General features: G+C 45.5%; 1 protein-coding gene across 1 annotated transcript in view; it reads left to right on the top strand.

Annotated features, from left to right (window-relative positions):
- The window catches only part of UNC79 (unc-79 homolog, NALCN channel complex subunit), a gene marked incomplete at its 3' end in the record, with an annotated part of 165,707 nt that overhangs the window by 98,082 nt on the left and 49,701 nt on the right, over positions 1-17,924 (top strand). The window contains exons 18-24 of the mRNA XM_021711940.1: positions 2,031-2,258; positions 3,332-3,473; positions 6,331-6,410; positions 6,494-6,642; positions 12,060-12,217; positions 15,671-15,852; positions 17,172-17,373. Of these exons, the coding sequence (XP_021567615.1) occupies positions 2,031-2,258; positions 3,332-3,473; positions 6,331-6,410; positions 6,494-6,642; positions 12,060-12,217; positions 15,671-15,852; positions 17,172-17,373 (1,141 nt within the window). The remainder of the gene's footprint in view (positions 1-2,030; positions 2,259-3,331; positions 3,474-6,330; positions 6,411-6,493; positions 6,643-12,059; positions 12,218-15,670; positions 15,853-17,171; positions 17,374-17,924) is intronic.

Consider the following 17,924-nt stretch of genomic DNA (forward strand, 5'->3'; position numbering starts at 1 on the left):
CCCGCAGGCTCAGGCAATCCACTCACCTCAGCCTCCTAAAGGTGCGGGATTGTAGGCTGAGCCACCGAGCCCGGCTGAGACTATTTCTTAACATCTTATTTTAAGATAATTTCAAGTTTGTAGAAAATTTGCAAGAGTAGTACAAAGATCTTCCGAATACTTCTCCCCCTAGTTCTCTAGATGAGAACATTTAACACATGCACTTTCTCTCTCTCTCTCTCTCCCTCTCTCTCTCTCTCTTTCTCTGTATGTGTATGCATGAATTTTTTAACGAATAATTTGAGAAAAAGTTGCAAACATGATATCTTTTTGTGCTTAAGTACTACAGAGTGTATTTTCTAAGAAATAAGGACATTCTCTTACATAATCACAGTACAGTTATCAAAATTAGGATACTAATATTGCTATAATGCTGTTTTCTAACTTATAGAAATTATTCCTTTTTAAGTTTGTATAATAATAATATTACCTTTATAGCAAGAAGGAAAAAAGCTGCTTTTGACCCAGAAAACGTCTTGGAGCACTCAGTGCAATTATATGGACTGTCTCCTTTGTCTGCTTTAATTTAGGACAGTTCCTCAGTCTTTGCTTATCTTTTAGGCCATTGATGTTTTTGAAGAGTATAGCCCAATTATTTTGTAGAATGTCCCTGAGTTTGAGTTTGTCTGACATTCCCTTATGAATTAGTTTGGCTCATGCATTTTGGCAGGAAGACTGCAGATATAATGTTAATGTTTATAGTGCATCATATCAGGAGCCACAGAATACAATAATGTCCTATTACTGGAGATGGCAAATTTGGCCACTTGGTTAAGTTGATTTCTGCCAGGTTTCTCTACTATAAAGTCACAATTTTTCCTTTTGTATTTAATAAGTAATTTGTGGGGTAATACTTTAAGACTATGAGATTTCCTGTTTATTTTATTTATTAGTATTTGCATTAGATGGATGAGTCATGCCTGAATCAATTATTACCATGATATTACCAAATGATAATTTTCTAATTCTGTCATTTCTTGTAAATTTATTAGCTGGTACTCTACTGATTGAGCAGTTTTCCCTTCTCTCCCATTTATGTTTTTATTTATTTACCTACTTATCTCTGCATGCACCCATGAGGTTTTACTTTATTCCATGGACTATAATCTGTTACTTGGATTATTTTGATGCACAAATGGTTCCATATTTGACCAATGGGAGTCCCTTCAAGCTGGCTCCTTTGTTCTTTTGACATGTCCACATCATCTTTTGAGGACTTCCTTAATTTCTGGCATAAGATATTCCAGGCTCATCTTATATTTTCTTAGCCCTATCCCTGGAATCAGACATTTCTAAAAGGAGCTCTGGTTTATTTTAGCAGATAATGGTATTTAGATACCAATATCCAGACACTAGGTGAGGATCTAGGCATTTTTATTTTTATTTTTATTATAGTTGCACTCTGTTGCCCAAGCTGGAGTGCAGTGGCACTCTCACAGCCACCGCAGCCTTGACCTGCTGGGCTCAGGTAATTATTCCACCTCAGCCTTCCAAGTAGCTGGAACTACAGGCGTACGCCACCACGCCTGGCTAGTTTTTCTTGCTTTGTTTAAAGATGATGTTTTGCCAAGTTACCCAGGCTGGTCTCAAACCCCTGGGCTCAGGCAATCCTCTTGCCTTCGCCTCCCAAAGTGCTGGAATTACTGGCATGAGCCACTGTGCCTGGCAGGAGTAGCATTTTTAAAGTGTGTAAAATCTTATCAAGTGATGAGTTTAAAAAACAACTCTCTTTTAAATGTCCTGCATGATTTAAAAAATAATTCTCATTGCTTTGTTTTGTGTTTATATTCTTTTTTAGAAGAATCGGTTGCAAACAATGTATATTCAAGGTCTTGAAGCCACTATTGTCTTTAAAGTATTTAATACTGCTGTCAGTTAGTGAAAATTATCCCCAAGTAGTGTGCCAATGGAATATTGGACCAAAGGACCAAACTCCTCCTCCTTCTTCTTTTTTTTTTTTTGTCTTTTTTTTTTTTTTTGGTGTCTTTCAGATGGAGTTACAAGATGATGGAATCACGATGGGTTTAGAGCACAACTTGTCAAAGGACATTATTTCTATTATAAATAATGTCTTCCAAGCCCCCTGGGGAGGCTCTCACACCTGCCAGAAGACGGAAAAAGCAACCGAGTGTAACTTATGTCAATCCAGTATTCTCTGCTATCAGCTTGCTTGTGAACTCCTGGAGAGGCTGGCTCCCAAGGAAGAGAGCCATCTGGTGGTAAGCAGGGGAAGCAGCGAGGTGTCCCAGGTGCAGCAGGAATGAAGGCCAGTAGCTGGTGCCGGGGGTCTTCCTCCAGTATTGTCTTATGTGCCACGCCGGGCTACGCGTGAGGCTGTGCTTAAAGAAAGCGTTCCCGGCCTGGCTCGGTGGCTCAACCTGTCATCCAGCACTCTGGGTGGCCGAGGTGAGTGGATTGCCTTTGCCCGTGGGTTTCAGACCAGCCCAGGCAACTTGGCGAGACCTTGACTCTACAAGAAATCAAAAAAATTACCCGGGCGTGGTAGCGCATGCCTGTAGTTCCAGTTACTTGGAAGGCTGAGGCAGACAGATTGCCAGAGCCCAGTAGGTCAACACTGGGGTGGCCGTGAGCGTGCCACTGCATTCCAGCCTGGGCGACAGAGTGAGACTCCTGCTCAGAAAAAAAGAAAAGAAAATGTTCCCGTTGTTTCTGCCAACCCAAGCTCCCGGAGAGGGTTATGGATGGAGCCACACTGCTGAACTATATGATGGGCCTCGAGTCAGGGTTTTGGCTCCTGCATTCACATAGTTTCACAGATACAAAGCATTCCTGGTATTCCTGAAAGAACTTTTATCACAAGGTTATATTATAAAGTTAGATAACAAAAAATATCATAAAATATGTATTTTTGATCATTTCTCCATATATATTGATAGACACTTGGGTCGCCATACCTTGCTCTCTTTAACTCACCCGTTACAGCAATTTCTTGCTCCTGAAAATTTGACATTCCTAGACAACCAGTATTTTGCCTCTTAGTCTATCTCCGGGAACACTTTACTATTTCCTCCTAATTAAACTGTTATTGAACAAAACATGCATGACTGAGAGTGACTTGGTGAGTGAGACACTGATCTCAGGGATTAACACAAAGGTGAGAAAGTACTCCTTGGATGAATTGACAATGTTTTTGATATTGTGCCATGTTCATTTCAAGTGAAAACAATTTTTCAGCCACAGGCTGTACAGTCCAGCTTTGCTGAGCTGAGCCAAACTGTTCCTTACACCCCTCCAGGGCTGCTCATCTGCCTGCTTGTCCTGTTTTTTTTAGGAGTCCACAGACAGCCTTGAGGATAGCCTCCTTTCTTCCAGACCAGAGTTTATTATAGGCCCTGAAGGAGAGGAGGAGGAGAATCCTGCCACCAAGCATGGGGAGAACCCAGGCAATCGCCCTGAGCCCGTGGAACCAACTGGTAGGTGCACTCTGACCACCTGGGAGTGGGCTGTGTGCACAGGGCCTGATGCTTGTATCCATGGTTTTCTTGGGTTAGTTGTAACTTGGGCAAATTCAGGAGTGGCTTCCTTAGTATAGACGCGTGTGGGGGAACCATTTCCCACCAGAGGGGATGAAGTGAACAGATCCATCGTGGTTCCCATAGAACAACAGTTTGCTGAACATCTTTCTGGCAGCGGCTGCTTGTCATCGGCGAAACCTCGTCACCTTCCTACTTAAAATGCATGGTGTTCTCGTGGATCGAGGCTGGGTGGCCCCTAGGCGTTTGGCCAAAGCGGGAGTTTTCAGATGGAAGCAACAGACTTGCCCTCTGATGCTTCTGCTTCCCGGGGGCTTGGCCAGGCCCCAGAACAGGCACACCGTGGTGGCTGTGCAGGTTGTCCTCAGAGGCTGGTTTGCACGGCTTCCGGCTGGGAGGGAGGAAGACCTCATTCTAATTTGCTTAAGGGGCTCTGAGTGGGCACTGGAGGACAGCAAGATGGCAGGCAGGCTCCAGAATCATTCTCTAGTTCCTCACACTCCGAGGCCCTTTAGGGAATTCAGGATGTGACCCTGGGGGCCTCTGGGGAAGCCTTATCCGGAGGGTGGCACTCTTGAGATTGGTGCAAGATCTGCGTTGCCTTCCTGCTTCCATGACCCAGACTGTTAGAGTAGGTGGCCGCGAGGAAGCTGCTCCAGAGTGCGAAACGGGCTTGACATGATCCCTTTGGTGCGCAGCAGACATTATTAGGGGACTGTTTCATGGGATGCCTTACTCAGACCAGAGCGGGGTTTCTCTAGTTCACATGTTGGAGTTCTAACTAAGATTTTCTATAAAGAAGGTATTCTGCAGAAAAGGAGTTTGAAACCTGCAAATCCAGTTCGGCCCTGTCACTTTGCAGATGAGAAAAATAAATCCAGGCCGGGTTAAATGACTTGCTCTTGGCCGTGTAGCTTGAGCTGCTCATTCCCACTTTATGCTTTGTATTCACAATTCCAGAGCTTTAACAGACATCAAAGTCATCTGAGAAGCTGAGACACAAAATAAATGAACTCCATTCCCCACCCTCGAGTCCGGGTATCCCTGGGGTGGGGTTCTGGGAACCGGAAGTCCAAATATTGCACAACTAGTTAGGGACAGGGTTGGGACTAGATCCCAGGTCTTCTGTTTTCCTTAGAATTAATTGCCTTGTTTTGGGTGCTGTAGCAGCTAAACAGCTGTGTTTCTGTCAGGCCTCTAAGCTTCAGGGACTCTAGGACTTCACTTACCATCCAATAACCTGTATCCTTTCTATGCAAATGCAGTTTTTAAACCTAAGGTAGCACACAAATTAATTAACTGCCACTTTCATTTATATGTCAAATTTTATTTGAAAAATGGCTAAAGTTAAGCAATTTCCTCTCACACATCACTCTTTTCCTTGCTGAATTGTTACAGACTCCACTTATCTGAACATTTCTTCTATTCTTCCCCCCCTCAATACTCCATCAGCCCCTGGCTGGCTTCAGCCTGTTTTCCTGTTCTGGCTCTCCTCTCCTTGCGTGGTGTGGTCGTCACTTTTCCCTCAGGGGAGCCCCTCTCCTTTTTCTTCCAGGACTAGGGTTCCCTGATGCTCAGAGTCTTGACCTTGCGTCTGCTCTGAGGGCCTTCAGGCAGTGACCAGCGGTGCCTTCGTCCTAGGATTAAGGTGCTCCGCTGACACCGGTTCAAGGATTTCCCTTTCTTCTAGAGTATTTCCTTTTTCCGCATTTTGAGGCCTGGATCCCTGTTTCTTATAGCAGTTGCACCACTATACTCCAGCCTGGGTAACAGAGGGAGACCTTGCTGTAAAAAAAAAGCAAGCCGGGCTCGGTGGCTCAGCCTGTAATCCCGCGCCTTTGGGAGACTGAGATGAGTGGATTGCCTGAGCCCGTGGGTTCGAGACCCACCTGGGCAGCGAGAGCTTATCTCTACAATAAATCAAAAAATCAGCCGGGCGTGGTAGTGCGCACCTGTAATTCTGGCTACTCGGAAGGCTGAGACGGAAGGATCCCCGGAGCAGGTCGAGGCTGCGGTGGCCGGGAGCGGCCACTGCACTCCAGTCTGGGCGACAGAGTGAGACTCCAACTCAAAAAAAATAAAAAAGCAAAGTCCACTCCCAATAATAACAGGTACTTCAAACATATTTGAGTGGAAGATTCCTGGTGAGTCGTTTAGTCTATAGACCTGGAGGGTTTGACTGCTATGGTCCCTAATCTTTGGAATTGCCAAAATGTATAATGGGGATTTTGACACATTTTACACTGGTTTCTGATCTGGTTAACATGTGAATTATTTTCTTTAGCATGCCCATACATAAAATACTGCAGTCCTATTATGAGGGCAGAGGCTTTATAGATGCTCCCAAGAAGATGAAGCCATGAGTATTTTTCGCATCTGAATATGCTCAACTTCCTTAAAACACCCACCATTTGCAAGAGTCCATGGGATACACCCCTTCTTAGAAGCTAACACAATGTGACCACCTCTCTTTCAATTAGGAAGGCAACCCTGAAGGGAGCAGTAGAACTGGCAGCCCAGGAGAGCACAGGGGTGGGCTGGGGAATCTCTAGGAAGCCAAAGATTTTGGATACAGAATGGACCACACAGGGCAAAATCCTTCATTGAAGATTTGCAGCACTGCCATCACAAAAAGGATAGATATATGCTCATTATGAGGGCAAACAAAAACAGTACACAAACACTGTTAAATACATTCTGTATCTATTTTTTAACCTCCTGGGCTTTGTGATCTTGATCCATTGATGATGGGGGAAGAGAAGAGTTAGCCTAACCTTGTGTGATTATTTCTTCACAGCAATAAAGAATGATACTGAAAGAAAATTCTGCTACCAGCAGCTTCCAGTAACATTGAGACTAATATATACCATTTTCCAGGTATATTTTCAAAATCTTTGACTATTTGATTTGATAGCATTACTGTCTTGAATAACTCAGTAACCATGTGATTTTTTGCATAGGAAATGGCTAAGTTTGAAGAGCCAGACATTCTTTTTAATATGCTCAATTGCCTGAAGATTCTCTGTCTGCATGGAGAGTGTTTATACATCGCTAGAAAAGATCATCCTCAGTTTTTAGCCTACATTCAGGATCATATGTTGATTGCAAGGTATGTCTACCTAATGGTTTGTTTTGTTTGTATTTTTAGGCTTTAGTTGTGAAAATAAAAGTTAGAAAAAGATTTACTAGGTCATTTAGGTTCTTTTTCTTTTTTTTTTTTTGAGTTGGAGTCTCACTCTGTCACCCAGACTAGAGTGCAGTGGCCACTCCCGGCCACTGCAGCCTCTCCTGCTGGGCTCCGGCGATCCTTCCGCCTCAGCCTTCCAAGTAGCTGGAACTACAGGTGCGCGCTACCATGCCCGGCTAATTGTTGATCTATTGTAGAGATGAGGTCTCGCCAAGTTGCCCAGGCAGGTCTCGAACCCGCGGGCTCAGGCAATCCACTCACCTCAGCCTCCCAAAGCCCGGGATTACAGGCTGAGCCACCGACCCCAGCTAGGTTATTTTTCTTAGGACAGCCTGATTGCCTATAGGAACTACCTTCATTTCTCATTTAGTCTAATTTTTTTCAGTATGTGAATACAAGGAATAGCAATCTTCATGTGTCAGACATTGTAGAAATGAAGAAGGTAAAGTAGAAATTATTTCATGCTTCACACTTGTTGGATGGTTTAAGAATATAGAAAATAAAGAAAAGTGCCAACAGACAATAAGTTAATATTTGTCTAGTGCAAATAAGTAAAGACTAGCCCATTTTCTTTCTTAAAATAGAACTGCTAGTAGATGTCTTAAATATCTTCACATATTACCTAATCATTATATTTTTGGAGACGGCCAAGGCATTTTGAGAGTAGCAGGACAGCATGACCCAAGATTTTCTTCCTGGGCCTTCATACTTCTGCAGCCTCCTTTTCTACTTTGCCGGAAGGTGTGGCTTGAAGGCAGTAACAGGAAATGAGGCTGGAGAAGTAGGTTTGGACCCAAGCACAAAGGGCTTTACCCTAACGTGTTTCTTCCTGAAGACTTTGAAACAACTCTTGCGGTCTTCCTGGAGGTAAATCAGAAAATATCGTCCTTATTTTGTACGTAAGAGCGTGAGTTGATATATAAAGAAAAGATTGATTCAGGTGAACTTGGGGTAAAAACCAAACTGAGGTTCTGTCTGTCTTTATTCATGTTGTTTACTTGTTTATTCACTGAGGCAACAAATTTTATGAGGGCTTACGTACACATTATTGTTCCAGGTGCTTAGGGGATTGGCAGCCTGGTTTGGAAGGGGTGAACACTAAATAGAGAGAAGGTGGCTGCATAATTTATCGTTCAAATTGGTCTGTGTTTGAGAGTGAAGAGGGGTGGTCTTCAAAATAGCCCACAACAACGAGTACAACTCCTGGACAGTCCTGGACGAACTAAGACTCGTGCTACTGTCCCGTCAGTCCAAGGGAGTGTGATCCATGCCTTGGACAGTTCAGAGGGGAGAGGAGGCATTTCTGGATGACGCAAGGCTCAGGAGCAGCCCCCATCTGGATGGGCGGTGGAACAAGGGGAGACTTTGGATAGGTGGAGGGCTGAGATCAGGAGGGCATGTTGTGGGGCGTGGGACTGTCACGAGCAAGCAGATGGCAGAGCTGGAAGGAAGGGGTGGGAAACGGGCAGCGCATACTTAGGCGGCGCCGAGACTTCCTATTTTGCTGGAAGATGTACTTTCGGGGGGCGATGGGACATGAGGCTGGAGAAGCAGGCCCAGGCCCAAGTGCCAAGGGCTCTGAAGACAGCGACTTTATTTAATGAAGTTCGGAAATCCGAGGAAGGTCTTAAGACAGAGGCAGAACTGTGCGGTGGTAGAATGAGTCTGAAGAAAAGAAAGACGCGTGTCAACCGTCCTCATGTGGGGGCGTGCAAGGAGCGTGCTGCGGGGGCTTAGAGAACAGCAAAGATGCACCAGGACTTCCTTCCAGAAAGTTACCTAGAGGGGAAAGGAGCTGGGCATCAAGGGTTTTCGGGGTAACAAAAACGTGAACATATTTGTAGCCCATGGGAAGGAGCCAGAGAAAGGGAAGAGTTAGTGGAGTCAGGTTCTGGCGGGCAAGAGAATGTGCAATGTGGAACAAGGAGTCGGGGGAGCGGGACCGCTCTTTCCTTCGAAAGAGATACATTTTGAGGAAAAGAGAAAGTGTTCGGGGGGTTCAGAGTAGGGAATGCTAGAGAGTAGGCTGGGAGCTTCCGGAACATGAGAAGGAGTGTGAGGAAAGCAGTAGGGAGTTAACGAGACGTTACCACAGAATGGCCAGCTCCCGTGCCCAGCTGGAGTTAGCCAGCACCAGCTTGCAGTGGACCAACTTAGTAGGAGTCTGGGTTTCTTTTTTTCCCAGTGCTCGGGCCTGGGGGCGGATGGGTTTATTTGGGACTGGGGATGAGTAATTTGGTTGTGGTGGAAGGCTAGAGGGATGAGGAGAGTCAGAGTGACGAAGCAGTTGGCTCTGAGATCCGGGGGAAGATGGGAGGCAGAGGAAGCTGGAAGCATGGACATTTGGCAGAAGAACACAGCGAAGGGGTCCGAGGAGTCCCGGGCAAGGCCGAGGAGCAGCTGAGCTCTCCGTCTTCGAGCGAGGAGGCCGGGGCTCGTTCGCCGGAGTAAGGACAGAGGCACACGAATGAGGCAGTGGAAGCTGCTGAGACCGGGGCTTGATTCTCAGGGACATCGGCAGAGGCTGGGGTGAGGAGCCAGACAGCCGGGTGTACCATTCACCAAGCACCGGGCAGAGGGCCCACTCGCCCATGCCACAGGTTTCTGAAGAGAGAGTTCGGCAGGGGAGGCCCAATAAGGCAGCTGGACCCACTGAGAGCATTGGGGGGAAACCGTCATCTGGACAGTGTCGAGTCTCAGCCAAGTGAGACAGCTGCAGTTTCCGAGGCTGCTGTAACAAACTGCTGCAACCTGAGCGGCCGCAGATGGTGTCAGCTTATTCTGTCACAGTTCTGGAGGCTAGAAGCCAGAAATCCAGGGTCAGCAGGGCCAGGCTCCCCCTGGAGACTCCCTTGAATCTCTGGACTCTGGTGGTTGCAGGCACTCCTTGGTTTCTGATTTCTGCCTCTGCCGCGTGGCCCTCTTTCCCGTGTGTCTCTGTGTGTCCTCTCCTCCTCTTGTAAGGGCATTAGTCGTTATGTTTATAATCAGCCACTTTCTTCCAGTATGGACTCCTCTTAGCTAGTTACATCTCCAAAGACTGTTTCCAAACAAGATCACATTTTGAGGTTCCCGGTGGACATGAGTACTGGGGGAACACGGACCCACCACAGAAGCATACTGTGGGAAAGGTGGAGGAGCCACAGAAGTTTCTTCATAATAAAACACGGATTCTACAGGTGCAGTGAGGGAAAGGAGTCAGTGGAAGGCAGACGAGGCTGCCTGGTCTGGAAGGAACAGTGTGAAGGAGGAGACAAGCAGAAAGTCTGCACAAAAGCAGTGAAGGAGCAGAGTCAGGCGTCGGCAGATGCACTGGCGATTCAGCACGGGAATGCGAAGTGGGCATTTTTGTTGTTGTTGTTGTTAAAACAACCTTGCGCCCAAAATGTATGCATGCTGAATGTATTGCTAGTGCCATGGGCCTACCAGCTAAGACTTTGGGGTATATAACCAGGTTTTCTCCTTATAGTACCGAATTTTCTCCTTAAAGTACCACCTTGACTCAAAAGCCGTGATGGACAAAGAAGGGATCTGTGCGGATATTCTTCCCCTTTTCAAACAAGACTGCCTTAGAGAACTGGGAAAGCCATACTGGACAGGCCCAGGGTTTTTGTCACGGAGAGGGTTTCCTGGCAGTGCTGCGTGTGGCTTGCCCCCTTCAACTAAAAAGAAAACTCCACGAAGGCACATATTATGCCTTCTTTTTTCTTTGCAGTCTTCATAGGGCTTGCTGTTATGCTGATAGCATTGTCATTTTCATCTTCACGACAATAATAGTAGGTCAAGGTTTTGGTTGTTGTTTTTTTTTGGTTTTTTTTTTTGAGTTGGGGTCTCTCTCAGTCACCCAGACTGGAGTGCAGTGGCCGCTCCCAGCCACCGCAGCCTCGACCTGCTGGGCTCCGGCGATCCTTCCGCCTCAGCCTTCCAAGTAGCTGAAACTACAGGCGTGCACTACCATGCCCGGCTATGGTCAAGGTTTTTGAATCCCTACTATGTACCAAGCACTCTGTACCATCTCATTTAATGCAACCCACTTCTGGAGGAAACGCAAATTCAGGGGAGTTGAGAAATTTGCACATGGTTACACAGCTAATTGATGGCAGGGTTGGGTTTCATCCATATTTTTCTGACTTACACTACTCAGATTAAGCATATGGTGTTTGAAAACTGCTCCTTTTCATTCTGCAGCTCTGGTATGTCTTCTGGGAACCAACCGACTCTAGTGACTTGTATGTCAGTAGCACCGCTCTCGAGTGGATATGTTAAGCCCTCCTCTTCCCACCTCTTGGTGGCGCATTATGAGTTTTGAAAGTCACAAATAGTTTTGATGTGATATTAACTCTGGAGCCAAATAGAAAGCAAAACAAAATGATAAAACCAAACAAAAGGCATACTTCAGCTGAATAAAAAAATTAAAATCAGTAATATATCATTACTAAAATACTTCATATTCAGAATTATCCTGGTAGAACTTGATAGGAACCTAGTTTAAACTTGCTAAATGGCCAGATTTTATCAGGGAACCCTCTGCTTTTTCTCCCTCCCTCCCCACCTCTTAGCCCAGTACTGTCTTGGCTTCTTAGGTGGAACATGGTGTTGGCTTCTTGGTTAAGTGCAGGCTGCCCCTGCGAGGTAGGAAAGAGGGTCACTGACAGTCCCAGGCCGACACTACCCTTCACTTCTGAGATTTCAGAAGGAGAGAGACCCTGTCTCTCCGAGACTCCACATGAGTCCTTGAAGAAAGGGCTCCGACTTCCCAGGCTGGAGTCATATGCCTACTAGCTAGTCGCTCCATCTGGGTACCGAAGTTCTTTGGTCAGCTATGTCTTATGTCCACGCCTGTGATCAGGAAGGTGGGGTAGCTTGACTGACATCCTGCCAGTTCTTGGAGAGGCTGTTACTAGTAGATGAGCGTTCTTCTTTGCCATAATAAGGGCAGGCAAAGTCAACAGAACTTCTGGGATGTTCACTGTAAGAAAAACTAAAAGTCATCTATCACCCCATTATCTTAATATACCTAATATAAACTTTGTACATTATTTAAGTCATTGTTAATTTATATAGCTGAATTTATATTTTGAAACTTAAAAATTTTGAGTGAATGTAATGAGTGGAAAATGTTTCTCTATGGTGTCACATAAAAGCATTTTTAAAAAATGAATGGGGCAGAGCACAGGAAACATTTGTCAGAGGATTATCACCTGGTGGACGCGTGTACTTTCACCAAAAGCACCCCTACTGGCACCTGTTGGCTACACGTACTGCAGGTTAGGAGAACAGAACTTTTCTTCTGGAAGCCTGTGATGTCCGTGACCACTTTGCTTCTCCTTTGATCCCAGCCTGTGGAGAGTCGTGAAGTCTGAGTTCTCACAGCTGTCTTCGCTGGCAGTTCCTCTCCTCCTCCACGCTCTGTCACTTCCTCATGGTGCTGACATCTTCTGGACAATCATAAACGGCAATTTCAACAGCAAGGACTGGAAGATGAGGTTTGAAGCAGGTACCTCTGGGTTAGCTTTCAATCCTCCCGGGGTCACAAGGTGAACCAGGTATCTAGTTGTGACATCTATTTGCGGCTGTCCTTTCTCTTCCTGTCCTGTCAAAGGGCATTCCCCTGCTTGCTGGTCGTCTTTGGTGGTTCTCTTTAACTGAGCTTCCTCTCTGAAGTGACAGTATTTTGTAGAGGGTCATTCAGTGGGGCAAATGACCAGCTTATGCTGCTGTCCAGTCTCACCTAGGACAGATCTGGCTTATGCCACTGTCCACATGCAGTCATTGACTGCACCCTTGTTGACACTCAAACGAGTCTCAGCTCGGATGATAAATGTGTGCTCAACCTATCAGTTTACCTGCATCGGAGTTACTGGGAGAGCCTTGTTCAAATGAAGACCATCAGGCCACATCTTAAACCTACAGAATCAGAGTCTCAGTGAGGGCAGGGGTGAGTCTCGAATCTGAATGTTCAGTGAGAGCGTTGAGAATCTCTGCAGTGTACCCCTACCATTGGGGCTTCAGGAGCCAAGTCTGGAGCAGTTTTCCTCGTGGTTTCCTAGAGAGTAGCACAGCAAGTTCCCGGAGTCATGAGGTAAGGAAGGAACCCGGGCATGTTCCCTTAGCCTTGCCTCTGCTGGCTCACTATCACCCGCTGGCAGTCTTCTTCTCGGGGGAGAAATCAGAGTCGGTGCACCATCGTGCGGTTTACTAGAACAGTTCTGTATACTTTCACGTCTTGAAAGTTTGGCACAATTTGGAAGTTCCATCAGATGAGTTAACTGTTACACCTTGGAGTTCAGTTCCCCGACATCTGGCCATTTGAAAGAATTCTTGCTTTTTAAGGCCCACATGCATGCCAGGGGCTATTATGCATATGATAATACATGATGTTGTAGGGAATTCGAGCAACGTTTTCTACATGGCAGCGAAAATCCACAGGGTGTTAGCAACACTTCGGAGGTATTTAAATACGGGTAAGCCAGGTAAGTATTTATTTGTGCTTTCATTCCAATTTAAGGACTAAATTGTTGCCAGATTAATCTTCTTAAGCCCAGATCTATCTGACTGTGACTTTCCAACTTGGAAAGTCTGAAGGGCTTTCAGTGCCCGGAGAATAAAGTTCAGACCCTCACACGGGCAGCCTCTTCCTGCTCCTCTGTCTGCCCGGCCACTGCCAGGCTCCCATTGCTCCCTGCCTCCCTCCCTCCACATGCTGGGCTTTCTGTGCTCCCCACCCGAAGTCCTCTGCCCTGCAAGGCTTTTCTCAGACACCACCTCCGTGTGGCCCACCTTCAGATGCCACCTCTGAGTTCCGCATCCTACGTCCCCTCAGCAGAAGGTGGTTTCTTGATCCTTTGGTTTCCCCTGACATTTTGTTTGTGCTTCATTAGAGGCATGCTTAACTTTTGCGGTTATATTTCGTGCAGTCATACCCGCCTTATCTCTTCAGTCAGTTTGACCTTGAAGTCAAAAATTATGAATGACTCTTCCTTCCATTTGCTTCCATCTCCTCCCAGGTTCCTCAGATAGTTTCTTAACGATATGTCTAGGCCTGTGTGTGAAGGCCTTGCAGGGCAGAGGACTCAGGGAATGCCAAAAAGTGACCGCATGTTTGGTTTTTTTTTTCGCGTTGGAGTCTCACTCTGTCGCCCAGGCTGGAGTACAGTGGCATGCTCACCGCCACTGCAGCCTCGACCTGCGAGGCTCAGGCCATCCTTCTGTCTCAGCCTTCCAAGTAGTTGAAACTGCAAGTGTGCGCTACTATGCCCGACTTGTTTTTTGATTTATGGTAGAGACGAGATCTCACCAAGTTGCCCAGGCTAGTTTCGAAACCCTGATCTCAGGCAATCCTCTCACCTTGGCCTCCCAAGGTACTGGGATTACAGGCTTGAGCCATTGCACCGGCCTATGTATACACATTTTAAGCGATGTTATCTATGCATTATTTTTGGAAGTTGAATTAAATTATGATAGCAAGGTGTGGTATGACATTAGCTCAACCATGCTTCCACCATTTTCTTTGACTGTCCTGCCTGTTGCATGGTGATTCTGGCATTCATTTGATTAATGCCATCTTTTGTGTGAACGTCATACTTAAAATGAGTATACATTTTTTGGCCATATATATGTCTCTGTATTTATATCTATATCTACCTGTCTACCTATCTGTCTATCTATCTATCTATCATGATAATGGTTACCGCGGCCTTGCCCTCCTATGGATCAGGCAATCCTTCTGTTTTAGCATCCCCAGTAACTGGAACCACATGCACAGGCCACCATGCCTGGCCAATTTTTTGATTTATTGTAGAGACAAGGTCTTGCCATGTTGAACTTCTGGGCTCAGGCAATCCTCTTGCCTTGGCCTCCCGAAGTGCTGGGAGTACAGGCATGAGCCTCTGTGCCCAGGCTATAATATATATTTTTGAAATAAGTGAATCAGTTAATTTATTGAATAAATCTCTATGCACTAGAATTTGTATTGCCATGGGAGCAATGAAAAGAAATATAAGAGCAGGTTTCTGCTCTCAGAGGCTCCAAATTTAATTGAGGATACCAAATACAAACATGTAGAAAATTAACAAATCTTAGAAAGCATAAATATAATTCAAAGCCACAAAAGAAAATAGGTCATATAGCTATATATGAACGCTCGAATACCATAAGTAAATTAATAGTATGTAAATTAGCAGGATTTTAACAGGAGTTCATGGCCACTCTAGGACGTCAGAAAGGATTTTACAGAACAGGTAGAATTTCAGCAGCATATTCTTTAAGCATATTCTCTAATGTCCTTAATAAGCAAAAAAGAGTAGAAAGACTATTCTAGGCTGCTGAACAGCTTAAGCAAAGTACTGAAACATCTTAATTCACATTGTACTATATTGCTTCACTAGCTATGACAACTTTTTATAAAGCTGTGCCTTAAAAATGACTGGAAAAGTTTAACATAGATTTGTAGAATCATTAGAAATCTATCAAGGAAGTGTCTGTTTATATCATGGAAGAACTGCGTGGCCTCTGGGGCCACAGGAAGTGTCTGTCTGGTCTGTCATTTCACATCATAACCCGCCAAGACCGGGCTGGTGGACAGTCCCTGTCCCTGTCTTGTGTGGCGTGGCCTCAGGAGCAGCCACAGAGGCATCTGACTAGCTGAGAAAGTAGCTGAACGTTAGACAAAGGGAAAGGCCAGCAAGAAGATGCAAAAGACAACCCGGAGCTAAATCAAGACTTCCTGACAGAAAAGGACTGTCTGAACAGAAACAGGCTCTGCTGCACAGGTGCAGTGGAACACTCAAGAAGGTGGCACTAGAATTTCCTGCTAGTATTTAAACTAAGCCATGTGGGGGACCCAGAGTTAACTTCTTCTTCATGTTCTTAGTTTTCAGACCGCCTAAATCAATGTGTATGAGTGCACACACACATGTTTATATTCTGGCCTCTGCCTTCTACATTGCAGTGGAAAAAGTGGCTGTAATTTGTCGATTTCTGGATATTCACTCGGTGACCAAAAACCACCTGCTGAAGTACTCCCTGGCACATGCCTTCTGCTGCTTCCTGACAGCTGTGGAGGATGTCAACCCAGCAGTGGCAACCAGGGCTGGTCTCCTGCTCGACACCATAAAGAGGCCAGCATTGCAGGTGATGCGTGGTGTGTGTTATCTGCTCTGCAGATGGTCTGTGTCAGCACGACTAAATCATTGAGTTGTCTGTCACATGTCTTAGTCTGCTATTCCAGAATACCATAAGATGGGCAGCTTGTAAACAGTCTCACGGTCTGGATTCTGGGAAGTTCCATTTTTAAATTTCATTCCATTAAAAAGTTGAGGAATGGTAAACTCACAGACTAGAGAACTTGATGCCCAGCCCATTCTACCTTTGATTTTTTTTTAACATTCCCTGTTCCACTCACTTTTTAGAACCATGAAATTTAGAACTGAAAGGGAATTCCCAGACTGACTTCTTGTGTTTCTATTTTTAAATTTGTTATTATTATTATTATTATTATTATTTCTATTATTATTATGAGAGATAAGGTCTCACTCTGTTGCCCAAACTGGAGTGAGATGACATGATCATTGCTCACGGCAGCCTTGAATTCCTGGGCTCAGGTGATCCTCCCTCCTCAGCCTCCTGAGTAGCTGAGTAGGAATGTGTCATCATGCGAGGCCAATATTTTTATTTTTTGTAGAAATGAGGTCTCGCTATTTTGACCAGGCTGGTCTCGAACTCCTGGCTTCAAATGATTTTTCTTCCTTGGCCTCCCAAAATGTACTCTAAAATGTAGTTTTGAAAGTATGCTGCTCTTAATGAAAACTGCAGACATTAAGACAAGACACATTGATTTTAAGGTATTAGGATTAAGTAGTTATTACTTAATGCATTAGAAAATTAATAGCAGCTGGGCTCGGTGGCTCAGTCTGTAATCCCAGCACTTTGGGAGGCTGAGGTGAGTGGATTGCCTGAGCCCGCGGGTTCGAGACCCGCCTGGGCAACTTGGCGAGACCTCATCTCTACAATAAATAAAAAAATTAGCTGGGCGTGGTAGCGTGCGCCTGTAGTTCCAGCTACTTGGAAGGCTGAGGCTAAAGGCTCGCTGGAGCCCAGCAGGTCGAGGCTGCGGTGGCCGAGAGCGGCCACTGCACTCCAGTCTGGGCGACAGTAAGACTCCAACTCGGGGAAAAAAAGAAGAAAAAAAAAAAGAAAATTAATAATACACATTTGGTTCAGATTTTGGAATCAAAATTCTAGAGGTATTCTACAGTTAAGAGAAGTTCCTCTTCTGCATTTTTCTTTCCTACCAAAAAGTCCAATCAAAAAACATGTCAGTTGGGTCATTCTACATCGTAAGTGTGGATGGAAGAGTTTGCTTGTTTCATTGACTTTGCCTAATATATTGACTTTGAAGTAACTTAGATGTTTGTATCTGACTTTCATTTGTTTTTTTCTCTCTTTCTCAGGGTCTGTGTCTTTGTCTTGACTTCCAGTTTGATACTGTGGTTAAAGACCGACCCACAATTTTGAGCAAGCTCTTACTCTTGCATTTTCTTAAGCAGGATATTCCTGCTTTGAGTTGGGAGTTCTTTGTAAATAGATTTGAGACACTTTCTTTGGAAGCTCAGCTACATTTGGATTGTAACAAAGAATTTCCTTTTCCTACAAGTAAGTAAAATGAAGAGCTTACTGTAAACAGTCACAGTTTCTGCTGTGCTTGCTTAGAAGATCCTTGGGCCGGGCTCGGTGGCTCAGCCTGTAATCCCGCATCTTGGGAGGCCGAGGTGAGTGAATTGCCTGAGCCTGCGGGTTCGTGACCTGCCTGGGCAACTTGGCAAGACCTCATCTCTACAATAAATCAAAACATTAGCCGGGTGTGGTAGCGCATGCCTGTAGTTCCAGTTACTTGGAAGGCTGAGGTGGAAGGATAGCCGGAGCCCAGCAGGTCGAGGCTGTGGTGGCCGGGAGCGGCCACTGCACTGCAGTCTGGGTAACAGAGCGAGACTCCAACTCACACACATACACAAAAAGATACTTGAGAACCGGGCTCGGTGGCTCAGCCTGTAATCCCGCGCCTTTGGGAGGCTGAGGTGAGTGGATTGCCTGAGCCCGCGGATTCAAGACCCGCCTGGGCGGCCAGACCTCATCTCTACAATAAATCCAAAAATCAGCCGGGCGTGGCAGCGCATGCCTGTAATTCCGGCTACTTGGAAGGCTGA

This window comes from Carlito syrichta, unplaced genomic scaffold (assembly GCF_000164805.1).
Source record: "Carlito syrichta isolate Samal-C Ts95f unplaced genomic scaffold, Tarsius_syrichta-2.0.1 Scaffold302944, whole genome shotgun sequence".
In the NCBI taxonomy this organism is placed as follows: Eukaryota; Metazoa; Chordata; class Mammalia; order Primates; family Tarsiidae; genus Carlito; species Carlito syrichta.